Genomic DNA, 26,365 nt, shown 5'->3' on the forward strand with positions numbered 1-26,365 from the left:
AAAACATACTTCACCCAGCAAGGCTGAAACTGTAGCTTTTATCTTTCCCGCTGGTTCCTAAAGGACCAACCGTACCGAGATTCCATCGCGCTCTGCGCCACTTCCGTTCGCGCGTTTTAATTACGTCACACGTCAGCTCTCGCGGTATCATCACTTTGCTGAAGGCCCTTAATAAAGGTCTCGCGAAATTTGTCCCTCAGGTCCAAACTAGCCTCTCACCCTCCCCCACTCCACCCCTCCCCCACCCCACCCCCAACCTGTCCTTCCTTTCTCTGTCTCAGTCACCGAATTCTCCCCTCCCCTCCCTTGATCTCAAGGCCCTCCTCTTGTTTCCGATTTCTGGCCGGAACCGGAAGTTTGGTGGGCGGGGACGGGCGGCGGAAAACGCAGCTGAGCCGGAGCCGGGACTCGGCTGTGGCCGCTGTCCCTGTCCCCGCCACGGATCGCCGTGGCTCCAGGTTGAAGGTCGGTCCGGAGGCGGGTGGGCGCGGGTCTCCCCCGGACTGTCCGGGCGGCAGCCTTCCCGGGCCCCCCGGGCTCCGCGAGGGATCATGTCTACAGCCTCCGCCGCTTCTTCCTCCTCCTCGTCTTCCGCCGGTGAGATGATCGAAGCCCCCTCCCAAGTCCTCAACTTTGAAGAGATAGACTACAAGGAGATCGAGGTGGAAGAGGTGAGCGAGGCCCGGCACGGAGGCTCGAGCCCTGGCCTGTCCCGGTCTCTGCCTGGTCCTGACTCTTAAGGCGCCTCCCCAACCTTTCTATTTCTTGAGACCCACCCGGGAGTCCCCACACCCCACAGAGACCGGTATAAAGGGGCTCTCCGCGTTCAGCTGCTCCGGGGTAGCTCTCTTTTTTTCTCCCTGTAGCACTCTGGAGTTTGGATTTAATACTCCGGTGCTTGGAGTTTGGGTCATCTCAAACGGAAAAGGATAAACTGGTGCGATCGTCTGGTCCACCAGTTCTAGAATCTGTAAGTAGTAAAATATATCAAAGACCATTGCCGTTTTGGAGTTTTAGTTCTCCAAAACATGGTGTTCTTAAGGGTCAAGGATTATATTATGTTCGACTTCTGGCTCAGCATCTGGCACGCAGTGGGTGCTCTATGGATGCTTCGTAAATTAATACATCCACAAGTCTAATAGTTTTTCCAAGTACCGAATAGCTGTTTCGCCGATTCCATAGAGCAGTAGTCATATTAAATGTTATTTAATAGCCTTCAATTAGACTAATTTAGGCTAATTTCACCAGTAGTAATGTAGACTGGTTTAGGATGAAAAAATGTTTCGAGTAGCATATTCTGAAGAAATAACGATTGATTTCAGTGACAACTAGAATGTGAGATCAAACCAGAAATCGCTGTTATAGAACCCGAATACATCCTTTATTCTCCAATATTTAAAATTATTTTGGAGCAAGGTAACAATGTGCCTTTAGCACGTTGCTTCTTTTCAGTGCACAGAGGTTGGTTGTATAGACCATAAAATTTAGAAAACTGAAAGCTATGTATATTTTAAAGACACTTTAGAAAGTATTAAAGCTTTGGTTGGAAATAGTATTTATTATTTACCGTTTGTTTATCATTTAAGAAATTTACTAAGTACCCTGCATTACATACACCCACGAGAATCCTGCATGTTCTCAAAGAATTATCTCTACTTGAAAAATTTTAAGTTACTTTTAGACAGTGGTAAGCTAAAAGTAGATAATTATCCTTCGACGAATAATTTTTTTTTTCTATGCATGTTTTGGAAGAATAATGGATTACTTTATTTTTACTTGCTTAAAATAATCTTAAAGATCGCTGAAAACAGCCTCATTTTACAAGATAGTGTAAGTGGGAAGAGCAAAACCTTCGGAGTTAGATGAAGGTTCAGTGTATCAGCTATGCCATTTATTAGCTGCGTGATCTGGAGCAAGTTTCCTGACTAACCTTTTTGAGCTTTAGTTTCCTTAACTATAAAATAATTATAATTTCTACTTCATTTTATTTGTATGAGACTTTATTAGGCAGTACATGCAAAACACCCAACTCAGTGCCTGACACACATTATTAGGAAACTGAGTTCCAGAAAGGAACTGTGACCTGCTTTAAGGTCATATGCCTAAAAGAAGGACCCATATTTTGGAAGGGGGGGAGTTTTATGTGTGTCTTTGTGTGTGTGTGTGTTTTTCTATTGAGACTATGATAAATTCTTTTTTCAGAATTGGATAGTTGATCCCGCTTTCATGGCTAACATTCTTTCTTTTTTAAGAATAAAAATTCGGTGAGTCAGTATAAAAGAATTGCAGTTTTTAAATAAGCATTTACGTCTACTCTGTGGCGAACTGCTTGCTATGCTTGTAGACTACAAATTGTTATATAATAATAACTTGTACTTCGTGGTCTACCAAATGTTTTCAGAGACTTACATCATCTGATTTTTACAACCTTAGTTTTCCCGCACTGCTTTCTGAAGCATTTTACATTCTTGGTTATGAGACTGTCCTTTAACTACTCTTCCCCCAAAGCTATTTAACTTCCTGTTTGGGTTCTGTTTCCAAAGACCCTTCTTTTAGTTTAGATGATGTTTCAACTATTCTTTAGTAGATTTAGGACATTCCTAAGGAATAAATTTTTGTTTCTAGATGAAATTTTCTTAGGTTAGGTAGTCTTCTAATTTTGTTCTTTTCAGTTTTTATTACTCAGTTTATTTTCATGTTAAAGATTTGAACTTAGACCTTTCTAATGTTAAAACCATTACATAATTTTCATCATATTCTTTATTTTTACATTAAAGCAGTATTACTATATAATCTAGGAAGCACCATGGGCACTCATTATTTCTCAACTTAGATTCTCCTCTCAGCTTAAAATCATGAATAAGAGAAAGATGACTAGAAACAAGAAGTATTTTATATTGCTTTCATTATTTCATATGGTACCAGTATATTGCCTACAAATGAAGAAAATCATATTGTTTCTCAAATAACAGTGTAATTGAATCAGCATTATACTGATTCAGTTAGAAACTGTATAAAGAAAAATACTCTGACCATAGGCCAAATATGCACTCATTTCACAGATGCATATTTTTAAGGCATCAGCTGATTTTAATCCTTACATTTCTTATACCATGACTCAGTAATAGTCAGTGTGAAACTTTCTAAATTCAGTTTTGATATCAAATTATGTCAGGTCACAGCATTAGAAACCTATGTAGGTATTTCTTAAATTTTTTAAGTCATTTAGCTTTTATCATTCTGGATCTGACTGAATCATGAGTTATGTATCAGTCCATTGGGGACTAGGTTGCAAGAAGTGATAGAGGCAGTGTGGTGTGGTTAAAATAAAAGTGTACTGGGCTGGGTATTTAGAAAATGTAGATGCCATACTGATTCTGCCATCATGTATTTCAATAACTTTGAGCAAGTAACATGATTTTTCTGAGCTTCTTGATTTCTCACGTAAAAAGAGAGATTGAACAAGATAATTTAAGGTTTCTTCCAGTTCTAAAATGAAATCACACTTACTGTTTCACACTTTTTCTAGCATTTATGCTCTGTTTCTACAGTCAGCTTTAAGGACAGTGATCATGATGAAATGTAGTTTATGACTGCTGCTGCTGCTAAGTCGCTTCAGTTGTGTCCAACTCTGCAACCCCATAGATGGCAGCCCACCAGGCTCCCCCGTCCCTGGGATTCTCCAGGCAAGAACACTGGAGTGGGTTGCCATTTCCTTCTCCAATGCATGAAAGTGAAAAGTGAAAGTGAAGTTGTTAATCCTAATTAAATAGGGCAAACAATACTCCCGGTTTACAGATATTGACAACTAGTCATAGAGTTTGATTTGCCAGAAGCCTTATATCTAAGTACATGGTAGAGCAGGGAATTGAGTTTGAGATTTCACACTCCTGAGTCATTTGCTCTTTCCTCTTGGATTTATAAGGTACCTTTGGTTCTTTCTGAAGTTAGTTTGTAGCCAAACCTTATTGTAAGAATGGGAAACAAAATACCAATTTCATTTATAATAGCTGGTCTCCAGCACCTAATGAACATTCTTTTCTGTGCTAAAATTATAAAAGATGAGTGAAGAATCCTAAGGTTCTCTCCTTAAAAACTTTGACTTATCCTGAGACTAGATTTTCAGAACCATAAATTAAAACTATGAATGTAATGTAAATTATACACTTAAGCAATAATTTGAAAGTAGAGTTTATCACAGAAGGCTCCATTTCGTGGGAAAGATTTTGAAACTAGATTTTGAATAAAGTAAGCATCACAGATTGGGAAAGATACTAAAATGAACTCTTTGTAGTTGTTCCTCTGCCTCTAATGCTCTTTACCCTAGAATTTCATTGAACTGTTCTCACCATTCAAGTCCCATTCAAATGGTGGTGCTGGTGGTGGTATATTCGTTAAATCGTGTCCACCTCTTGCGACACAGGGACTGTAGCCTGCCAGGCTCCTCTGTCCGTGGGACTCTCCAGGCAAGAATACTGGAGTAGGTTGCCATTTCCTTCTCCAGTGTTACTTACTTCGAAAAGCTTTCCCTGAGCAACCTAGATCTTTGTCAGTTTTAATAGCCTTCATGATACTTAGCTGTCACTGAAAGTAGGTATCCCTCAGCAAAGTTTATCCTTATTCACACTTTAAACTCCAGTGCCTAGCATCTAAAGGTTTTCTATAAATAGTTGCTGAATGAGTAAATGAAGTTACTGCAGCATAATCATGAGAATTCTAGTGTCCATCTGGTTCTCTTTATGTGAGCTGGTTCTTTTATGTGATTAAACCAGAGGTTAAGATAAGTTAGTGATTTGACTAACACAGTATTTACACTAAAAATAAAATCTGATTCTCTTTGCAAATGTTGATTTCATTGCAATTAATTATACCTAGCAAATAGTTTGGTTTAACCAGGGGTAAAAGATTCTGCAGAGGGTCAGGTGCTATAACAGTACAAGCCATGTATTAGTGGGCCTTTACTAAAATGCTAAAAAGACCCTGTTTGGCATGGTCACTTTTTAAAGGGGAGATCCACAGTGTTGACATTAAGAATAGCATATCTGCAATGCGCATATAATAATTGGATACTTTATATGTTCTTAGAGACATGCAGAGGTTTTGTTTTAAATTGAAATACAGAAAGAGCTTTGGCAGTGTTGTACATTTTGTGATTTTTTTATGTTAAATGTGTGGGCAACTGATAATAGAACCTAACTTATAGTGGCCTGAATAAACTGTCTATAGATTTGTTATTAGTATTAATATTAAGAATATTCAGAATTATTAATAAGTGCTTCCATGTGAATCTTGATTGTTGGTTTCAGGAGAAACCTGTAATTATTATCACAGTGAAGAGGTAGCCACAGTGATAACATTTATAGTGTGCCTTTGTAACTTAAAAGATGGCATGAGCATATTATTTGAAAGAAAGGCCTGTTTAAGGGGTCAGATGTCTTATGGCTGGTTTTAAAAAGTCTGAATAATCAACTTTACTTCTGTGTTATAAAGTCTGTCTTGTCAGCAGGTGGCAGTTCTACTCTGCCACAGTTAATTAATAGATATTGAAGTTCTGAAATAGTTGGAGGCTCCAAGTTCTAACTAATAAATGTTCAGATCTATGCTTGTTCTGTCATGTCCCAAATTTCTAGCCAGAGCAATGGCGGCACAGCCAGGGTCCATTCACATAGATCACAGGTCAGGGCCAAAGCAAAATGACAGCTACAGTCATTGAACTAAAAATAACATGAATTGGACACAATTAAGAATTATTTCATAGTAAATTAAGAGTGCAAGGGTGCACACCCTTTTCCATTTAGTTTTCCTTTAGTTAGGTTTTTTTGTTTTTAAAAACCTGACTTGACAAAGGAATGGAGTGTTTGTCCATCTTAAAGAAATTAGTTTTTAAAGGAGTTGCTTTCTTTGAACACATACACCAAATTTTGATTTTGGCATTTTTGCCTTTTAATATTAATTGCATGGAAATATTTTTTTTCTGTCATTTCATATTCTGCTGCTGCACTTTTTTGTATTCAGAAATTAAATTTAAATCTGCTTTCCTACATGAGACTAAAATTGTGGATCCCAAACCATGAGGGCTAAACCACGGAGGGAGAGGTACATATAATAAGGGAATTAATCTGAAAACATTTTAATTTAGAAAACAGTCATATGTTCAGAAGGAAATATTTCGATTTGACTTCCCTTTTAAAACCAAAGTTCTCGCTGCATTCCTTTGTTTTTCTGTTTTTATAGATGAGGGATTGTGAAAAATACCTGAAATATTTATTTCTGGGTTCACCATTTTGGATGGATGTCTGCATTGGGGGAGATACTTGTAATTTGGACATGTGCCATTTTTTACACTCTTGGTGAAAACTGATCTTTGGGGAGAGCTGTCCATTCACAATAATTGTTAATAATAATATGTCAGAGAAGCTTACTCAGATATGAGTACAATCAAAAAAGCATATTTGATTGTGAACTTGAATTAGAAATTTGGTAGTAAGTAAAGAGTGACTTCCTGTCATTGTTTTGTAGTTTAAATATTGGTTTCTTTTATTATTTACCTCAGTTGCCATTGTGTCTCAGTGTGCCATCTGTGCCACTCTCTCCTTCTGATCTACCATGTGTCAAGAACAACAGTGCATTGCTCTCAAGAATTCCCCTTTTCCTTTCTTCCTGCTGAAGATATCATGCCAGTGGTCTGGAAAACTTCCATAGACCGTATCAGCAGTAACCGAAGGCTCTCTGGTCTGTGTGATGGTTTCCAATGAGGTATTTTGTCTTACTGTTAGTCATGGTTTTAGTATAACCTGATACAGTCATTCTCAAATGTCAGAATCACCTGAAGGGCTTGTTAAAACACAGAATGCTGGACCCGACCCTCAGACTCAGTAATTCTAGGTGGAAAACTGAGAATTACATTTTCACAAATTTCCAGGTGATGCAAGTACTTCTGACCCAGAGATTACACTTAGAGAGCCATTGACTTAATGCTCTTGCTGTTTTTATATTTGCTTTCTTTTTGCTGGTTTCTTCTTCCCTTGTGTTCTAAATGTTGAAGTGCTTCAAAGCTCAGATCTGGAACCCCAGTGTTCACATGCTATTTTTTGGTCACCACACCCAAGGGATTGATTCGAAGTACCAACTAAATGCTAGTGACTCTCCCAAGTTTTTAATATTCTGCCTGGCTTCTTGACTCATGTTTCTCTTTCTTGATATCTCTACTCAGATAACTAAATAGGCATCTTAGGCTTTATATGAGTAAATCAGAACTCTGTGCTATTAAAAAAAAAATCTGCTTGCTTCATCCTTTCTTATCCTTTATTAAACTGTTTCTGAATCTAGACATTATAATTGACTCATGTCTTTTCCTGTCCACCTGTCCTGCCTGCATGCAGATCATCAGCAAGCTCTTTTGACTTTACCTCTAAAACATATGGTTTATGAGACGGTTGGATGGCATCACCGACTCAGTGGACATAAGTTTGAACAAGTTCCAGGAGATAGTGAAGGACAGGAAAGCCTGGCATGCTGCAGTCCATGGGGTTGCAAAGAGTTGGACACGACTTAGCTACTGAACAACAACTAAAACATATTCCCCTGCTTCCCTGATGACTCAGCAGGTAAAGAATCTGCCAGCAATTCAGGAGTGGCAGGAGACTCAGGTTAGATCCCTGGGTAGGGAAGACCCCCTGGAGTAATAAATGGTAACCCACTCCAGTGTTCTTGCCTGGGAAATCCCTTGGACAAAGGATCCTGGTGGACTACAGTCCATGGAGTCACAGAGTCGGACATGACTGAGCACAGGAGCACAAAAACAAGCTAAAACATATCCCAGTTCTGCTCATTTCTCTGTACTACCATCAGCCTTGTTCTCAAAGCACTTCTCTCTTGCTTGGGCTGCTTTTACAGCCTTCTGCCTGATCTCTCTCTATATATAAGCTAGCTTCCTTACAGTTCATTCTTCACACAGAGCCAGAATGATTTTTTTTTAATGTAAAATCCTATCACATTCCTCCTTAAATTCCTCTAATTGCTTCCCATCACACTTAGACTGAGATTCAGACTCCTTTTCATTGTGCCAAGAACCCTCCAGGATCCAGACTTCGTCTGTCTCTCTGGCTTTCTCCTTCCTCACTCTTCCCTTTTCCCACTATGTCCTGCTTTCACCAAACCCTCCAAGTGTTTCTCTAGGTCATCATTGAAATGTCACCTTTCTCAGTAAGGCCTAATTTAAAATTGGAGTGGGAGGAGTGCATGAATGTGTACACACATACACATGCAATTACGTTTCTTTTCTTTTTAGTGCATTTATCATTTTCTTGAAACATTCTGTCTTTTATATATACATATAAACCTATGTATACACACATTTTGCTTCCTCTTTGTCTCCCTGCACACAGAGAATATAAGTAGTTAGAACAAGGAGTTCGGTTTAACTTGTTTACTTCTATATCTGGAATATGTAGGATAATGCCTAAACTATAGCTGGGGTTCAAATGTTGAATAGAGATTGTAGGGTTTTTTTCCCCCTTTAGGGTCTTTACATTAGTAGTTTCTTTGGTTCATTCCTTGTGTCATTCAAATATGAAATTAGTCCATGGGGTCGCTGAGAGTTGGACACAACTCAGTGACTTCACTTTCATGCATCCCAGAAGGAAATGGCAACCCACTCCAGTGTTCTTGCCTGGAGAATCTGCCGTCTCTGGGGTCACATGGAGTCAGACACGACTGAAGCAACTTAGCAGCAGCAGCAGCAGCAGCCTCCTCAGATGCCTTTTATACTATCCAGCCATGAATTTCCACATAAGTTTGTCCCATTATTCAACTTTTTCTTTTTATCCATGGCAGTTATTTATAAGCTGTTACTTATCTTATTCGTCTTTTTATCTCACAAGCTTGCGAGCTCAGTCATGTCTGACTCTTTGCAACCCAAAGAGTAGGCTGTAGCCCACCAGGCTCCTCTTTCCATGGGTTCTGCAGGCAAGAATACCAGAGTGGGTTGCCATTTCCTCCTCTAGGGGATCTTCCTGACCCAGGGATCAAACCTGCATCTCCTGCGGCTTCTTCATTTTCAGGCAGATTCTTTGCCACTTGAGCCACATGGGAAGCCCCATCTTTTTGTCTATTGACTGTCTTTTCTTTCCTCTCCCTATCCCCCACTTAAATTGAAAGTACATTTAATGTGGATCTAGGCCTTTGTCTTATTTATGGTTTATCTCTTGTATCCCAGATGGTAGCTGAATATAGTAGACATTCAAGAAATATTGGTTTAAGGAATAAATGCAGTTCATTGTTCTGTTGGCTTTAGCCTCACTTCACCTTTTGAAAGCAGGAGACCTTACCCATTTCTCCCCACCTGCTAACTGGACCCTCCCCTTTGGCTTTCATTGATCCTGAGATGGAGCTGAGCTCTGCATTTAGCTTCCTGTATTTTGAGCAGTCTGCCATCCAACAGCCTCCTTCTGCAGTCAGAAGACACTTCAGTGTTCAGTTATCCTGTTTTTCTCTTGGCAGGAGTTTTTCTGTTCTGTCAAGGCTGAAAGAATGGGGGGCCTCCCTCTGAATGTCTCCTTTACCACACTTAACTTATTTGCAGCTTCCCGTGTTGGCAGAGCCTGTCCTGTGAGGCTGCTTTCTCCTACAGATCTCAGTGAGAAGTTGAGGGGGAGGGGGCATGGAAATAAGTCTTCTCTACCCTTGAATCCCTAAGTCTGTCCTGAAAGCCACCATCATAGACTCTCATCTCTGGCCGTTTTCAGCTGGGAAGTGTTTGTGTGTGTGTGTGTGTTATTGTTTTGTCTTGAATTTCTTCTCTACCTCACTTTCAACCCTTAAAGGCAGGGATCAGTTCTTTATATATTTTTTCTTTTACCCCTAATATTTATGCCATTTGAAAAGATGGGAAGTCACATTTTGATTCTGTGATATGGTGATTTACAAGAAATATGAAAAGAATCCACCTGCAATGCCAGAAACCCTGGTTTGCTTCCTGGGTCGGGAAGTTGCCCTGGAGAAGGGATAGGCTACCCACTCCAGTATTCTTGGGCTTTTCTGATGGCTCAGACGGTAAAGAACCCATCTGCCATGCGGCAGCCCTGGGTTGGGAAGATGCCCTGGAGGAGGGCATGGGAACCCACTCCAGTATTCCTGCCTAGAGAATCCCCATGGACAGAGGAGCCTGGCAGGCCGCAGCCCATGGGGTCACAGAGCTGGACATGACTGAGAGACTCAACACACATGTACTTGGTCATTCAGATGACCAAAATATTTCTTAAATATATTTGGTCTTTGTCTGCAGTTTCTGGCTCACAGCTCCCAAAACCCTCTGAATTTTGTAAGTGCTGAGAGATAAAGATGACCTGAGGTTAATTTTGGACCACACCTAAGAACAGGGCCGCTTGCCAGAAGAACTGACTATGTGATTAGGGGGTTGGAACTTTCAACCCCACCCCTCTGACCTCTAGGGAGGGAGAAGGGCTGGAGGTTTAATAAATCAGCAGTGGCCAGCAGCTTAATCATTCATGTCCATTTAATGAAGCTCCACGTAAACCCAGAAGGACAGGTTTCAGAGAGCTTCCAGGTTGGTGAACACATGGGCACAGAGAGGGCATAGAAGCCTTTGGTGGGAGAGAGGGAGGGTACAACACAGTCTCGCAGAACTGAGCCCTTAACCTGTGGGATCTGATGCTCTCTCCAGGTGGATGATGTCAGAATTGAACTCAGTGGTAGGCTGTCCAGCTGGTATCTGAGGAGTACTTGAAAGTGTGGGGAAATCCCCCTCCACACACTGGAATTTAGTAATCAGAATCATTACATACACAGAAATATAATTCATTAAGCACTGATTCTGTGCCTCTGAAGGAGAAGGCGATGGCACCCCACTCCAGTACTCTTGCCTGGAGAATCCTATGGATGGAGGAGCCTGGTAGGCTGTAGTCCATGGGGTCGCTAAGAGTCGGACACTTACTGAGTGACTTCCCTTTCACTTTTCACTTTCATGCTTTGGAGAAGGAAATGGCAACCCACTCCAGTGTTCTTGCCTGGAGAATCTCAGGGACGGCGGAGCCTGGTGGGCTGCCGTCTGTGGGGTCGCACAGAGTTAGACACGACTGAAGCGACTTAGCAGCAGCAGCAGCAGCAGCTGTGCCTCTGACCTTTGAATTATTACAGTTATTTTTTCTGTTATGTATTTCAGTTTACCTGTACAACCTCAGGCATCTTGGACTTTATTTAATCATTTTAGATCTGTTGTTTCACCATACACACGAAATATCACATGGCCCTGATGCACGCAGAGGCTTCTTAATAAGTTCATGGACTCTTTTATCTTACATGAAATGCCTGTTTTATATTTCAGAGTGTTTCCAAAAAATTGCTTTTGTAAATGAGAGGGAGAAAGTTTATCATGTCCTTAGTTGCCCACATTGTGTTCTCACGGTTTTAAGTTGCAGGCTCAGGTTGGCCATCATCTCAGCACTAGGTGGCACTTGAGCATCACAGTGAGTCATGCACACCGTACACAGTTTTTGCAACAGATGCATGATACACAGATGTAATGTTTGAAATCCCTGTGTGGGCATTCTTGAGAATAGCAAAATGAAACAAGAGACCTGCTGAGTACCAGTTGCTTTGAGGTATCTGTAAATACATGAAAAGGGAAAGAAAAGTGAAATTACTATCCACTAAGTCCTGTCTGACTCTTTTGTGACCCCATGGACTGTTGCCTGCCAGGCTGCTCTGTCCCTGGAATTCTCCAGGCAAGAATACTTGATTGGTTAGCTATTCTCTTATGAAGCCATTCCTTCAGGAATTTTCCTGACCCAGGGATTGAACCCACGTCTCCTGCATTGGAGGCAGATTCTTTACTGTCTGAGCCACCAGTATCAGTATCAGTTCAGTTGCTCAGTCGTGTCCAACTCTTTGCGAGTCAGACCTGAGCCACCATTTATAAATACATAGTTGGAGAATGTATTAAATTACTTCCCAATCATTATTCATAGTACCGTTAACAGATAGACTGGTCTTTCCATCCTTTCTTTCTTCACCTGATATTGTCATAATGTTGAAATTCATTTTAGGTGTGCTGTTTATTGTGGTTAATTTGAAAGAAATAAGTAGTATAACTCCTCAAACTTACTCACACCCAACTCCAAGCATTTATTATTCTTTTGTGGTGTATTAAAAAAAGTCTGATTTTGACTTATGAACCCTATAGATAATATGCTGAAGAAAATGTAAACATCTCCCTTTTACTGTTGAGAAAACAGAATCTCAAAGACATTAATTTGCCCAGTATTGGTAGCTAGCAGGCAGACAGAGTCTATATTTAAACACAAGTCTGTTGGGTTTCAGATTCTAGGTGTGCTCTTGCCATTATTCCAGTGGTACCAGGTTTAGCCAATCACTGTTCATGTTAAAGTAACTGGATGCAAAGTTCAAATAAGTGACATTGACTCCTTTCCCTATGAGAGGTACGGAGGAGGGCCAGAGCCTAATTAGCAGGGGGTCCCTGAGCCAGGAATGGAAAAAGAAAAGTCGCCAGAATCAAGACAACTCAGTTTCCTTTAGGCTGATGGCATACAGGCTTCCCAGGTGGCTCGGTGGTAAAGAATTCACCTGCCAAGCAGGAATGCAGGTTTGATCCCTGGGTTGAGAAGATCCCCTGGAGGAGGTCATGGCAACCCACTCCAGGCTTGCCTGGAAAATCCCATGAACAGAGGAGCCTGGTGGGCACCAGTCCACAGGGTCACAGACAAGTCAGACACAACTGACGGCCTAAACAACAATGACATCAAAGATTGAATATAAAGTGAATTGTTTATAATATATATACTCTGTGTTTCAAATCCTGGCTTCTCTGACTCTGTGATCTTGGGCAACTTGGCAACTGTGTGACTCAGTTTACTTACTTTTAAAATGGAGGAGGATTAAATATGTTAATGCACTAAAGCACGTAGACTAGTACTTGGCACATGGTAGGCATTCACTGAATGTTAACTATTTGGGTAGTTTTATACATTAAGCAGCATGAGAGATGTCCATACTGCTTTGTGTAATGTTTGAAGTGGAATTTGAGTTATGGCATCCATTTCAGCTTACAACTAACTATCCTGGTATTTACTAGCACCTGTTTCTCAGTCTGGAAAGAGTACCTGTTCATGTAAGTTTGCCTGAAGTGAAGACTTCCTCCAAGAGATGTAACTGCTCCTTTCTGATGCATGATACAGATTTGTATGCGTGCATGCGCAGTCGCTTCAGTTGTAGCTTACTGTTCGTGACCTCATGACCTGCCTGGCTTCTCTGTCCATGGGATTCTCCAGGCAAGAATACTGGAGTGGGTAGCCATTTCCTTCTCAGCTCAGTGCTTACTACATAGAAAGTACATCATTGGTGAGAGCTGTAGATTTTTCCCTTAAGGAAGTACTTAAATCCTTTGGAATTTGAAAGATTGAAGTAAGTGGCACATAACTAAGGTCATTTTCAGTGATAAAAGACTGATTTTATTCTAATAAGTATTAAAAGCTATTCTTTTGTTGTTGTTTTAATATAATGGCGAATTTCAAACATCAGTAAAAGCAGAGTAGCTTGAGAGAGGAATGAACTCGAGAGCTACCTGTCAGCTTCAACAATAATACAACATATAGTCGGTTTTTATTTTGTAACTTAAAAAAGTAACTTTAATGAGATATATTTTACATATCACAAAATTTAGCCATTTAAAGTGTACAGTGATTTTTACAATTTACTAAGTTGGGCAGACATCACCGGAAATCTGTTTGCAAACATTTTCATCGCCTTGGTAGGATTCCTCCTACCCATTTACAGTTACTCCCAGTTTCCACTCTCAGCCCCAAACAATGACTGATCTACTTTTTACCCCTAAATGTTGCCTTTTACAGACATTTCATATAACTGGAGTCATACAGCGTGTGGTCTCTTGTGTCTGTCATTTGCGCTTAGTAAGGTTCATCCGTGTCGTAGTATGTATCAGTAGTTTGTTCCTTTTTCTTGACGAATAACATTCCAGTGTATAATATGCCATGTTTTGTCCGTCCTTCACATTGGCCAGTCTTTTATCATCTATATTTTTATCCTTTCCCCTCTACTCCCTACCCCACTGAACTATTTAAAAGCTATTTTTAATTTCATAAATATAAGAGCTTAAAACATTGATTACGTTTCTGCTTTCTATTTTTGTTTTTCCAAACCATCTTCTCTGTATCTTCTCATTCATCTTGCCTGTTTTAATTTGTTTTCTGTCTTTAAGAGTCCTTTTTTTTAGTTTTGGTTTTGAGAATGAAGAGGTGTCTAGAGCATAAACTTTCAAAGACAGAGACAGTGCCTTTCATTGTCTCCTTGTTTTAACGAAAATTCATACTGGCTCTGTGGCAAATCCAGATCGTGATGATTTCTGAAATCTTTAACCTTTCAGGTTTGCTTCAGCATTATATGTGGGCTGGATCTATTTGTTTCTGATTCTCATGGGTTTTTTTTTTTTGTTTGCTTTTAACTCAGGTTGTTGGAAGAGGAGCTTTTGGAGTAGTATGCAAAGCCAAGTGGAGAGCAAAAGATGTTGCCATTAAACAAATAGAAAGTGAATCTGAGAGGAAAGCTTTTATTGTAGAGGTAAGTTGAAATGTCATTTCTGTTGTGTAGTTCTTTACCTAAGATACTCTGTGAATTTGATATTTGTGAAAAACAAAGTGTTTCTCAATTGTCATTTCTCTGTGTTCTTAAGCATCAGCAATTTAGTTGAACTAAAGGGAATGCCATAGGAACATATTTTCATTCATACTCTTAGTTCTGATTAAAAATTAGAAGATTTAGCTGCATAAATGAATTCATCCCTGAATTAAAATAGTCTCTTCCATGTAATTCAGATCTATTTCAAGGCATAGAATTTAAATTTTAAAATAGAAAAGAAATGGTAATCTCTCCCATTATCTAAAGTTAAGAAGGGAAATTTTATGCATTCATTTTTGACTGAATGTTTTAAGGAATTCGAATGAGATTATTTTAAGGAAAAATTATGTCAAATTGGCTTTTCTCATTTAGCATGAAAATTTATAGCTGTTCTCTTACAGATTTGATGATGGAGAATTCAATAAGCATGAGATTATTTATTATCAGGTTCATTCTTTTATGCTGTTTTGTATATTAGATTACAGTATTTGAATAAATCAGTGATTTTATAACTTTTTAACTTCATTGGCCAACAGAAGTGGTCTTTACCTTATAAACTTTCTGAATTTTTATCTGTGATTTTATTTAATTATAATGTCAAAATATACTTTCTGATTTTTTAAATGCATAACATGAGGAAATGAGAAATTAGTTGTGATATGATGAAGTAGATTTTTGTAAATTAGTTGAATGATTTGAGAGATACTGATGAATGGTTTGATGTCATCATGAGGAAAAATGATCTGTAGTCCAGCAATCTGGCTTTATCTTGCCTTATTCAGTTTTTGTTTATGGTTTAAATGAGGATATTGATCAGATACTGTTGTATTGGCAGTTTCCTAAAACTAGATAAAATCATATGTATTAAAGTCTAGGAATCCAGTCAAAAAGATGATAATAGCTTGGAGAAAAAATTTTACATCAAAGTTATAGATACACATAATTTAAATTGTTGAATGGTTCTCCATGTATTTTTATTAAAACTCCCGTGTATCTCCTCCCATCAAGTTTTCTCCTTCTCAGAAGCAACTATGTTGAGCTCATCCTTAATTTTGTTTGATGTCCCTCAATCCAGACTCACACCTTCTCTATATTTCTATCTCTGTATTTATCTCTGCATTAAATATATATCTATATTTAGAGAAGATATTATTATACCTTCTCTAAAGAATCAACTTCTAATCTTTTTTTTTTTTTTAACTTTACAATATTGTATTGGTTTTGCCATACATCAACATGAATCCTCCACGGGTGTACACATGTTCCCCATCCTGAAACCCCCTCCCACCTCCCTCCCCATACCATCCCTCTGGGTCATCCCAGTGCACCAGCACCAAGCATCCTGTATCATACATCGAACCTGGACTGGCGATTCATTTCATATATGATATTACACCTGTTTCAATGCCATTCCCCGAAATCATCCCACCCTCTCTCTCTCCCACAGAGTCCAAAAGACTGTTCTATACATCTGTGTCTCTTTTGCTATCTTGCATACAGGGTTATTGTTACCATCTTTCTAAATTCCGTATATATACTGTATTGGTGTTTTTCTTTCTGGCTTACTTCACTCTGTATAATTGGCTCCAGTTTCATCCACCTCATTAGAACTGATTCCAATGTATTCTTTTTAATGGCTGAGTAATACTCCATTGTGTATATGTACCACAGCTTTCTTATCCATTCGTCTGCTGATGGACATCTAGGTTGCTTCCATGTCCTGGCTATTATAAACAGTGCTGCAGTGAACATTGGGGTACACATGTCTCTCTCAGTTCTGGTTTCCTTGGTGTGTATGCCCAGCAGTGGGATTGCTGGGTCGAATGGAAGTTCTATTTTCAGTTTTTTAAGGAGTCTTCACACTGTTTTCCATAGTGGCTGTACTAGTTTGCATTCCCACCAACAGTGTAAGAGGGTTCCCTTTTCTCCACATCCTCTCCAGCATTTAATGCTTAACCTCTGATCTTTGGGACAATAAAGAGGCTTTCACTAGCTGTTTGAAGACAGGGAAGGAGGGAATCTTTGGCCTAATTTTAAGCAATTTCTCTGCCCTTTTATTAGTAATCGTTTATGTGAATAGCTACCTGGTACTGTCACCACTCCCCAACCTTTTGGAGGTTTTAGAGTTAAATCTGGTTGCTTCTCACTTTTTCTCATTTGCTTTTAAATCTGCAGTGTCAGTTATTGCTACTCATTTGCTTTCCAGCTTCCAAAAATGTGTGCTGTTTTCTCTTATCCCGTTTTCTTCATCTTTCTGAGTTTGTCTTGAAAAAAAGTACCTTTCCTCTTTTGGTAGTATTTGATGGGGGAGCAAGAGTAAATGCTTGAACAATCTGCTATCTGAAGCTCAGTACTTCAGAATCTTAACAAGGTGAAATATAATAAATAGTGATATTAAGTCTCATAGGATTAAAAATCTAGAAATGTTGGCTGTAGAAAAGTACAGCTTTCTAGTAGCATGTGGCAAAAAGGTTTACCTTTGGGCTTCATATGAGCCAGCAGTATTATGTAGATAATAGAGAAGGAGACGGAGAAGGCAATGGCACCCCACTCCAGTACTCTTGCCTGGAAAATCCCATGGACGGAGGAGCCTGGTGGGCTGCAGTCCATGGGGTCGCTAAGAGTCGGACACGACTGAACGACTTCACTTTTACTTTTCACTTTCATGCACTAGAGAAGGAAATGGCAACCCACTCCAGTGTTCTTGCCTGGAGAATCCCAGGGACAGGGGAGCCTGATGGGCTGCCGTCTGTGGTGTTGCACAGAGTCAGACTGAAGTGACTTAGCAAGAGAAGGAGAGGAAGAAGAAAGGGGAAGAAGCAGAAAAGGGGGAGAAGAAAGAGTAGGGAGCAGTTAGGGGGGATATGTTAATATTAATTTGAGATAAAGAGCAAGAGAAATGAGTACAGCCAAACCACTCACGGATCTCACTATGACTCATTGGATTGGATTTGATTGGATAAAACTGAAAGTACGGAGACCAGTTAGAAGAAGGCTGTATAATTACTACATTGGTTCAGATTGGAATTGCTAAGGCAAAGGCAGTTGTAATGGGAACTGAGAAGAGGGAATTAACTCAGAGATAGGAGGTGGAGGGAAAAGAATGCAAGAGTGCAGATTTTAAGTCAGACAGACCAAAATTCAAACTCTGGTTCTACTACTTCCTAGCTCTAGGGTATTTAGCAACTCATTTAACCTACTCTGAGCCTTATCTTCAGGGTACCTCATCTTTAAAATGAAAGTGATAATACCTGCCTTGCAAAGTTGTGAGGATTATACAGTATCTGTGAAGTGCCTCCCAGTGCCCAGCATAGAGTAGGTAGAGTATTCCTTCAACTATAGTATGAAGATGAAGGTGCTGATGATAACGGCTTCCTCTGGTTTGGATAACTCAGCTCAGTGCCATCTCAGGGATGGCCTTCTAACATTTCTTGGCAAACTTAATTGCTTCTTATTGTACTCACGCCTTGTTCATAACTCCTGTTATAGCACTTTGCATGTTGCTTTAATTATTAGTGTATGTATCTCTCCCACGACTAAACTGTGAGAACTCCAGGGCAGGGATTCTGTACCATTGTAGGCAGGTGCTTATGATCAGGGTGCCTGCTACTTAGGAAACAGTGACTGCTGAATGATTAAACTAATGTTTTCTACAGCCTTAAGACTTGAATGATACTGTGAGATCACTTCCTCAAAAGTTAGCACTTTTCGAAAGAAACCTTTTTTTGTTACAGCTTCGACAGTTATCGCGTGTGAACCATCCTAACATCGTAAAGCTATATGGAGCCTGCTTGAATCCAGTAAGTTTGTCATTTTTTCATTTTACTCTGTCTGTGAGAAAAGACATGGCAAATACATGCAGCTGTGTAGTGTATGAAGCTGTTTTGATCTGGCGTATTATTTCTAAAACAACAAAAAAAATCATACTGTGTGTGCTTCTAATCTATTAGCAACACAGTATAAGGGAAGAGTTATCTTGGGTGGTCTTATCCAGTAACCTCATCTTCTTTGGAGATTCAATATAAACCTGTGATAGCCTCTGTTCATTTGCACTGGAAAAAATCCGCAAAGACCTTGTGATTATGTTTTTATATACATCTTCACTCTTAGACAGTGGGCCTCTAGAAGACAAGGTCTTAGATCACAGATACCTTTTTTTTTCCTCTAGTGCTAATCAGATACTGGGGACCAAAAGAATGATTTTTAAATGCATTTATAAAATCAAAGCTCGATCTAAGTTGTCTCTCAAGTTCCCTAGGATGCTGTAGCTCTGTGGTTATTCTGACATATGTTTCCTTCAGGTGTGTCTTGTAATGGAATATGCTGAAGGGGGCTCCTTGTATAATGGTGAGTGTCATTAGACCTGTCTTTATTAGAGTAAAATAATTGAAAAGCTTTTAATACAAACTGTAAGTTACTTAATGTTCTTCACAATTTATCCTCAGAGTCCCAAAAGGAGATAGTTAAGAAATCTGCCAAAGATTAAAAATCTGCTAAAGACAAGAGGCTACAACATTAGTATGTGAAATTTAGATGTCTAAGTATAGTAATCTTTTAAATTGATGGTACTCTTCATAATGTTAAAAGCATTACTTGCTTTTTAAATAGATTTTAAAGTATCTTCATATTTAACAACCTTTTCTTTTTGCCATGTCTTAGCTTTCAGTCTCCTCATTTTAGAACTTTTTAGCTACACATCCTTATTCTGCTTTATTTTGCTTTTTTTTCCCCCAAAAAAGTAAATTTGTGAAAATGTTCACTTATGGAACATTTTAGTAACAATGAAAGGAACCTGTATTATTTAGTTCCCTTTATAGAACAGAGCTAATCCATTTAGTTAGCTGTGTAGAACAGAGCTGTTTCACTCTAAGAAACACCAACCATATATATAGTCTCTTGTCACACCATTTTCATAATATGTAGCGTTTTATTTAGCTGTGTCTCCTGCTCATGTGTTTGTCATTGTTAATGGCTGTCTAATACTTCTGTGTTTTATTTTGAATTACTTCTAGTTTTTAGCTATTATAGAAAGCATAATTGTAAACATTTCAATGCACATCATTTTGTTTTCTTCTATACTGTTTGTTTGTAGCTCTCTAAAAGTACAGTATGCTATCAGATGCTTGTAATTTATATTATTGCGTGCAAGACTGCATCTATTGAGATTAAAAAATGTGGTAATGTATATTAATTGTATTTGAATGTACGTATAACATTTAATAGATGTCCTATTAAATGTTAGGTACTTATGTGGTAGTTACCCATTTGAAATCATTAGCTGTTTCTATCTTTTTATTTAGAAAAGAAGGAAAAGCAGGAGCAATGGGAGCCTGTGTAGGAGAATACCCGGTCATGTGTTCTGACAGTGCTGGTATTCACCTTGTGTCTTGTTATATGCAATAAAGTTCTTTTTAGTTTGTGCCTTTCTCTTGCAGTGCTGCATGGTGCCGAGCCATTGCCATATTACACCGCTGCCCACGCAATGAGCTGGTGTTTACAGTGTTCCCAAGGAGTGGCCTATCTTCACAGCATGCAGCCCAAAGCTCTAATTCACAGGGACCTGAAACCACCAAAGTAAGTTTTAATCATGTGGTCTCTCTCTCAGCACCCCCCACCCATTCCTGAATTTAAGCTGGTCATTGCACATCAGTTTTTCTTTTCTCTTCCCTTTTAGCTTGCTGAAGAATGTTTATTTTTTTTCTTTTAACATTGTTTATTTTTAACACACCTCCATCATTTAGCCATCTAAACTTGCATTTTAGAACGTTGTCTTCAGTGGCATTTTTATTTTAGTGGCATTTTTATTTTTAATAACTTCTGCCTTAGATGAGCATACTTCTAGAATCTGTTAGTCTGTGCGTCCTGTTTTGTGCCCACAGTATATATTGGTTTCCCTGAACAGTTTCATGAGGGCAGAGACAAGCCTGTCTTGTTGCCCATTGTATCCCTAATAAGCACAATGTCCACACATAGTCAACATTCCACCAAACTACACAGGGTGGTTATTATTGGCATTTTCAGAAAAAGGCAAAAGGCATTGCTGGCACATCTGAGTAGAAACTGAAAATACTCTGGATTTCTTTATATTGTGGATCCTGGGACTTTGAAAAAACTTCAAAATTCCTTAAATAAGTATTTTTAAAGGCTAAAACTTCAGAGATTCCCCTCGCCCCAGGGGTACTCGAGTTAAAGAAAACATACATATTTCTGTCCCCATTTCTCTCTAATTTTCCTTTTTTCTATCCACCTGTGACAAAAATTCCCCCTGTGCCCTTTCTCTTCTACTGCTAGCCATCACATGGGTTCTCAGATAAGAGGTTTCCCCTAGGAAACCAGTCAGAAGTATTCCATTCTCTTGACAGTGATTTAAAGCATCAAAGTGTCCCTTCCAGGTAGAACTTCTCACTCTCCTTTCTAATCTGATGCACTCTACATAGGTTTCAACTCTTGGAATCTCCATTCTTACGAGTGTACCTTATTTCCACCTCCAGGCTTAAACTGATTTCTCATTCCCTGGGTCCTTGGTCAAATAATGTTTAAGTCCCAGGTTTATGATACTTCTTTTTAACTTGACTCCCAAGATTGTTGTTGTAGCTACCTATCTTGGCTAGTAAAGAAGAAAGCAGCTTTTTTGGTCCCTGTTTTGGGAGATTATGTTCTCCTTTCCCCCCCTCCCCAGATTAACAGAGTTGAATTAGCAAAGCAAATTTGTGAAAATATAGCTCTTACCCAGGAACAATGAGGTGTGAAGGTATTATGCCTTCATGATGCAAGTATGAGGCATGAAGCATCTTTTTCCTAGAGGAGCCAGAACCCATTAGATGCAACACCTGTCTGCACTGGGGCATATTTGGCTTTGAAATAACTAATGAGTTATTAAACAATGTACTTTAAAATAATCTCACAAGAGATGTTTTTTTAACATTTTTTAGATTCCATAATTACACAGCTTAAACATCTATTTCCATTCTCCATTCAATCACACCCTGTAAAATCCATAAATTTCAGGTTTATTTAACCAACCTATTTAGACCAGATATGTCTTACCAACGTCATCTGCAGCTAGGGACTCTTGTTTTGCTAATAAATACCATTAACATATTTACAAGAGATATAGTCTAGGTCATTCATTCCTCTCAGTCATTCTTACAGTTGGACTCATAGTGTAGTGTTGAAAATTGCCTGTGGGGCACCCTGTATACAAATTGGGCTTTATCATTGAATTTATTTTTTAGAAGGTACTGGGGAAAAGGAAATTCTTTGGAATGGCTGTACTTTCATATATAATTGTATATACAGACACATGTGCCCTATCTTATTGTCCCTGGAAAACCTGTGGAGTCTTCAGTCAGGAGGAATTTTTTAAAATGGTACAGAAAGAAGGCACCTGATGATACAATTAGGTGTTTCATACAGTATCAGCTTGTGCCCCTACTTTTAGTTACCTTTTTGTTAGTTCATTCAGAATCTTATGAATAAAGGGGTATTCATTGTAAATAGTAATAATATAAAAGTCATTCAGAAAAAATACTGTGATATTTTGAATATACTAGGATGAAACCAGGAAGTCAGTTACAGAATTCTTCTCTTGGATAAAAAGTAGTAAGAACTTAGCAACAGTGAAACAAGGAAAATTTTTTTGTTTGTTGAAGTGTATATAAAGGTAATTTGCACTTACCATTCTTTCTACTTAAATTATCACAGTATTTGTGGCATTATAGAGATATGAATAGTAGTTTATCTGGCTTATTTTGGTCATGATGGACTAAAAAAAAAACTAATATTCTAAATAATCTGTCCAGTTAGAATTTTAGAACAGAATTATATACAAAGAATTTATAACTTTATGTAAATATCTGTATATAATGATATAAAAAAATACCCCGGGAAGGGGATAAAGCAACATTATGTATAGTGTAACCTGTACATGCTCAGATCCCCATATACTGCTCTTGACAGTGCTCACAGTGCTCATATAGTAACGTGGCTTTGACTCTTAAACTCACATGAGAAGAATTTTGGTCCTCCAGCAATATGGCAAACTGGGTAAACTGCAAAAACATCCAGCAACAAACCCAGAGGTGCTGCATATAACCGCAAACGTCCTTTACATGCATAGGTGATCTTACAAGAAGATAAGGGCATCATTAAGCCAAAAGATAGAGAACTGAACCCTAAATGGGTTCGGTGATTTATGAGTTTTGCTCCTAAAGTTCAAAGTGAACATTCCTGTTTCATGTCCCAGACTCCATCTGTCTTATAGGTCAGAATCCTCTGCATTCAGTGACATATAGGGAAAGGAACAGGAGTGTGTGTGTGTGTGTATATATATATATATATATATATATGTAGGAGATTTTTATGGATCAGGCTTGAAGGTGAAGTACATCACATTGTACTGGCTAGAATGGTCATAATAACCATACCTAATTGCTCAGAAGGCTGAGAAATGTACCCAAAAAGGAAAGGAAATAGGGTCAGTGAACCTACGTTAGGCTAACTGAAGACTCATTTCTGTTCACAGTAAGGCTAATCAGAGCAGAGAAGGTTTGGAAACTTCTGGCACCATGATCCACAGTAGGAAGTACTGCCTGTCGTGTGTACATAATCATGTGTGTAGGCCTGAAACTGAGCTTTCCTGAAACAATATTTAATCTCAGTAGTTGTGATATGCTTTGATACTTTCTATTATTTTTAATGCTGTCATAATCTTCTGGGTTGTTTTGCAATCTAGGTCCCCAGATATGTGATCTAGAATTTTTATGATTTAGATTTTATGACTAGGTTTCTACGTGCACCTTAAAAGACACTGGGGTAGGCAGGTAAAGTACAGGAGCCAACAGTTAATGAAGGTATTGATACCCATCCACTCCCATTTCAGAAAACCTTAATGTTCACTTACTAGATGTTTTTTAAAACCCCATATTTTGGCCCAGAGAGAAGCATAATCAAGAAAGATTATGGAGATAGAGATGAAGACATCAAAATTCGAGTCTAGCAGTCACCCTAAGAACTGGCTTAAAGTTAACTTTTGCCAATATTTCTCTGTATTATTAAGCTATTACAGGTGACTGGTTCACATTTTACAGAAGTTGAATGGTGACATTTTGCTTATTAACCTTTTCTATTTCCTCAAATGTCTCTTTTATTGTAGAATCAAATACTGATCTTATAACCTTTAATTCATTTTTTGGCTTATTTTTTGTCTTGTTTGTTTTTTAAACAGCTTGCTGCTGGTTGCAGGGGGGACAGTTTTAAAAATCTGTGATTTTGGTACAGCCTGTGACATTCAGACGCACATGACCAACAATAAGGGGAGTGCTGCTTGGATGGCACCTGAAGTTTTTGAAGGTAAAATAGCAAAAGCGTGATGTGACTGATAATCTGCCTTATTACCCCATGTAAATCCAGTGTGTTTATGGCTTTCCCCTATTTACATGATTTTATTTCTACATGTCGTTTACACAAGATACTTCCTAAAGTCTAAGGAAGTACTGCAGAAATACAGCCTTAGATCTGGAATCTCATAGCAAGATTTCGGTTGTCTGAAGTTCAGGCATATGTACAGTTGATCCTCATGCTCAGATTCCATAACTGCAAACTTGCCTATGTGACCCCTAAAATCAGTACTCATAATTCTTTGCATAAGTTACTCACAGGTATGCACAGAGCAGGAAAAAATTTTGAGTGGCCCAACACACACATTCCCTGCTGAGGTCAAACAAGGCACTGCTCTGCCCTCTTGTGTCAGTTCTCATACTGTATCACTTCTGTGATCTATCGAGTGCCTCATTTTTTTCCCTTTTTTGTGCTTTGTGTTGATGATTTCACAGTTTAAAACAGCCTCTACGAGTAATATTGAAGTGTTTTCTAGTGTTCCTAAGTATCAGAAGGCTGTGATGTGTCTTACAGAGAAAATACACTTGCCAGCTAATCTGCATTCAGGCATGAGTTAACAGTGCTTTTGGCCATGAGTTTAATATTAATGAATCAACGATTTATATTAAAGAGTGTTTTAAACAGAAACACATAACACAAGGTTAATATATTGATAAGTTGACAAAAACATTGTGAAGAGGCTCACAGGAACCCAATCATGTATTTCCTCCTGGAGGAAATGATTCATTGTTTACAAATTTTAACAGTTCAGTTTAGTCGCTCAGTCGTGTCCGACTCTTTGAGACCCCATGGACTGCAGCACACCAGGTTTCCCTGTCCATTGCCAATTCCTGGAGCTTAGTCAAACTCATGTCCATTAAGTTGGTGATGCCATCCAACCATCTCATCCTCTGTTGTCCCCTTCTCCTGCTTTCAGTCTTTCCCAGCATCAGGGTCTTTTCAGATGAGTCAGTTCTTCACATCAGATGGTCAGAGTATTGGAGTTTCAGCTTCAGCATCAGTCCTTCTAATGAATATTCAGGACTGATCTCCTTTAGGATGGACTGGTTGGATCTCCTTGCAGTCCAAGGGACTCTCAAGAGTCTTCTCCAACACCACAGTTCACGCGCACGCACACAAAAACACCACAGTTCAAAAGCATCAATTCTTCGGTGCTCAGCTTTCTTTATAGTCCAACTCTCACATCCATACATGACTACTGGAAAAACCATAGCTTTGACTAGATGGACCTTTGTTGGCAAAGTAATATCTCTGCTTTTTAGTAAGCTGTCTAGGTTGGTCATAACTTTTCTTCCAAGGAGCAAATGTCTTTTAATTTCATGGCTGCAGTCACCATCTGCAGTGATTTTTGGGAGCCCCCCAAAATAAAGTCTCTCACTGTTTGCATTGTTTCCCCATCTATTTGCCATGAAGTGATGGGACCGGATGCCATGACCTTAGTTTTCTGAATGTTGAGTTTTAAGCCAACTTTTTCACTCTCCTCTTTCACTTTCCTCAAGAAGCTCTTTATTTCTTCACTTCTGCCTTAAGGGTGGTGTCATCTGCATATCTGAGCTTTTTGATATTTCTCCCAGCATCTTGATTCCAGCTTGTGCTTCATCCAGCCCAGCTTTTCTCATGATGTACTCTGCATATAAGTTAAATAAGCAGAGTGACAGTATTCAGCCTTTACGTACTCTTTTCCCTATTTGGAACCAGTGTCTTCCGTGTCCAGTTCTAGCTGCTGCTTCCTGACCTGCATACAGATTTCTCAGGACGCAGGTCAGGTGGTCTGGTAGTCCCATCTCTTTAAGAATTTCTAGAGTTTATCGTGGTCCACACAGTCAAAAGTTTGGCATAGTCAATAAAGCAGAAGTAGATGTTTTTCTGGAACTCTCTTACTTTTTCTATGATCCTTTGGATGTTGGCAATTTGATTTCTGGTTCCTCTGCCTTTTCTAAATCCATCTTGAACAGCTGGAAGTTCACGGTTCATGTACTATTGAAGCCTGGCTTGGAGAATTTTGAGCATTACTTTACTAGCGTGTGAGATGAGTGCAATTGTGTGGTAGTTTGAGCATTCTTTGGCATTGCCTTTTTTGCTGCTGCTGCTGCTGCTAAGTCGCTTCAGTTGTGTCCGACTCTTAGTGACCCCATGGACTGCACCCCACCAGGCTCCTCCGTCCTTGGAATTTTCCAGGCAATGTGGTGCCATTGCCTTCTCCATGCCTTTCTTAGGGATTGGAATGAAAACTGACCTTTTCCAGTCCTGTTCACTGCAAACTTTATAAGACATTACAGGGCATAATGAGAACTGA

The 26,365-nt window shown here is 39.1% G+C and overlaps 1 protein-coding gene across 2 annotated transcripts in view; it reads left to right on the forward strand.

The window, feature by feature from the left end:
- Positions 1-551: 551 nt before the first annotated feature.
- MAP3K7 (mitogen-activated protein kinase kinase kinase 7) overlaps positions 552-26,365 on the forward strand; it is a 73,548-nt gene continuing 47,734 nt past the window's right edge. For both annotated transcript variants that reach the window (XM_068984813.1, XM_068984814.1), the window contains exons 1-6: positions 552-671; positions 14,503-14,613; positions 18,405-18,470; positions 18,972-19,017; positions 20,106-20,244; positions 23,897-24,021. In XM_068984813.1, the coding sequence (XP_068840914.1) occupies positions 552-671; positions 14,503-14,613; positions 18,405-18,470; positions 18,972-19,017; positions 20,106-20,244; positions 23,897-24,021 (607 nt within the window). The remainder of the gene's footprint in view (positions 672-14,502; positions 14,614-18,404; positions 18,471-18,971; positions 19,018-20,105; positions 20,245-23,896; positions 24,022-26,365) is intronic.

This window comes from Capricornis sumatraensis, chromosome 13, assembly GCF_032405125.1.
Source record: "Capricornis sumatraensis isolate serow.1 chromosome 13, serow.2, whole genome shotgun sequence".
Classification (NCBI taxonomy): domain Eukaryota; kingdom Metazoa; phylum Chordata; class Mammalia; order Artiodactyla; family Bovidae; genus Capricornis; species Capricornis sumatraensis.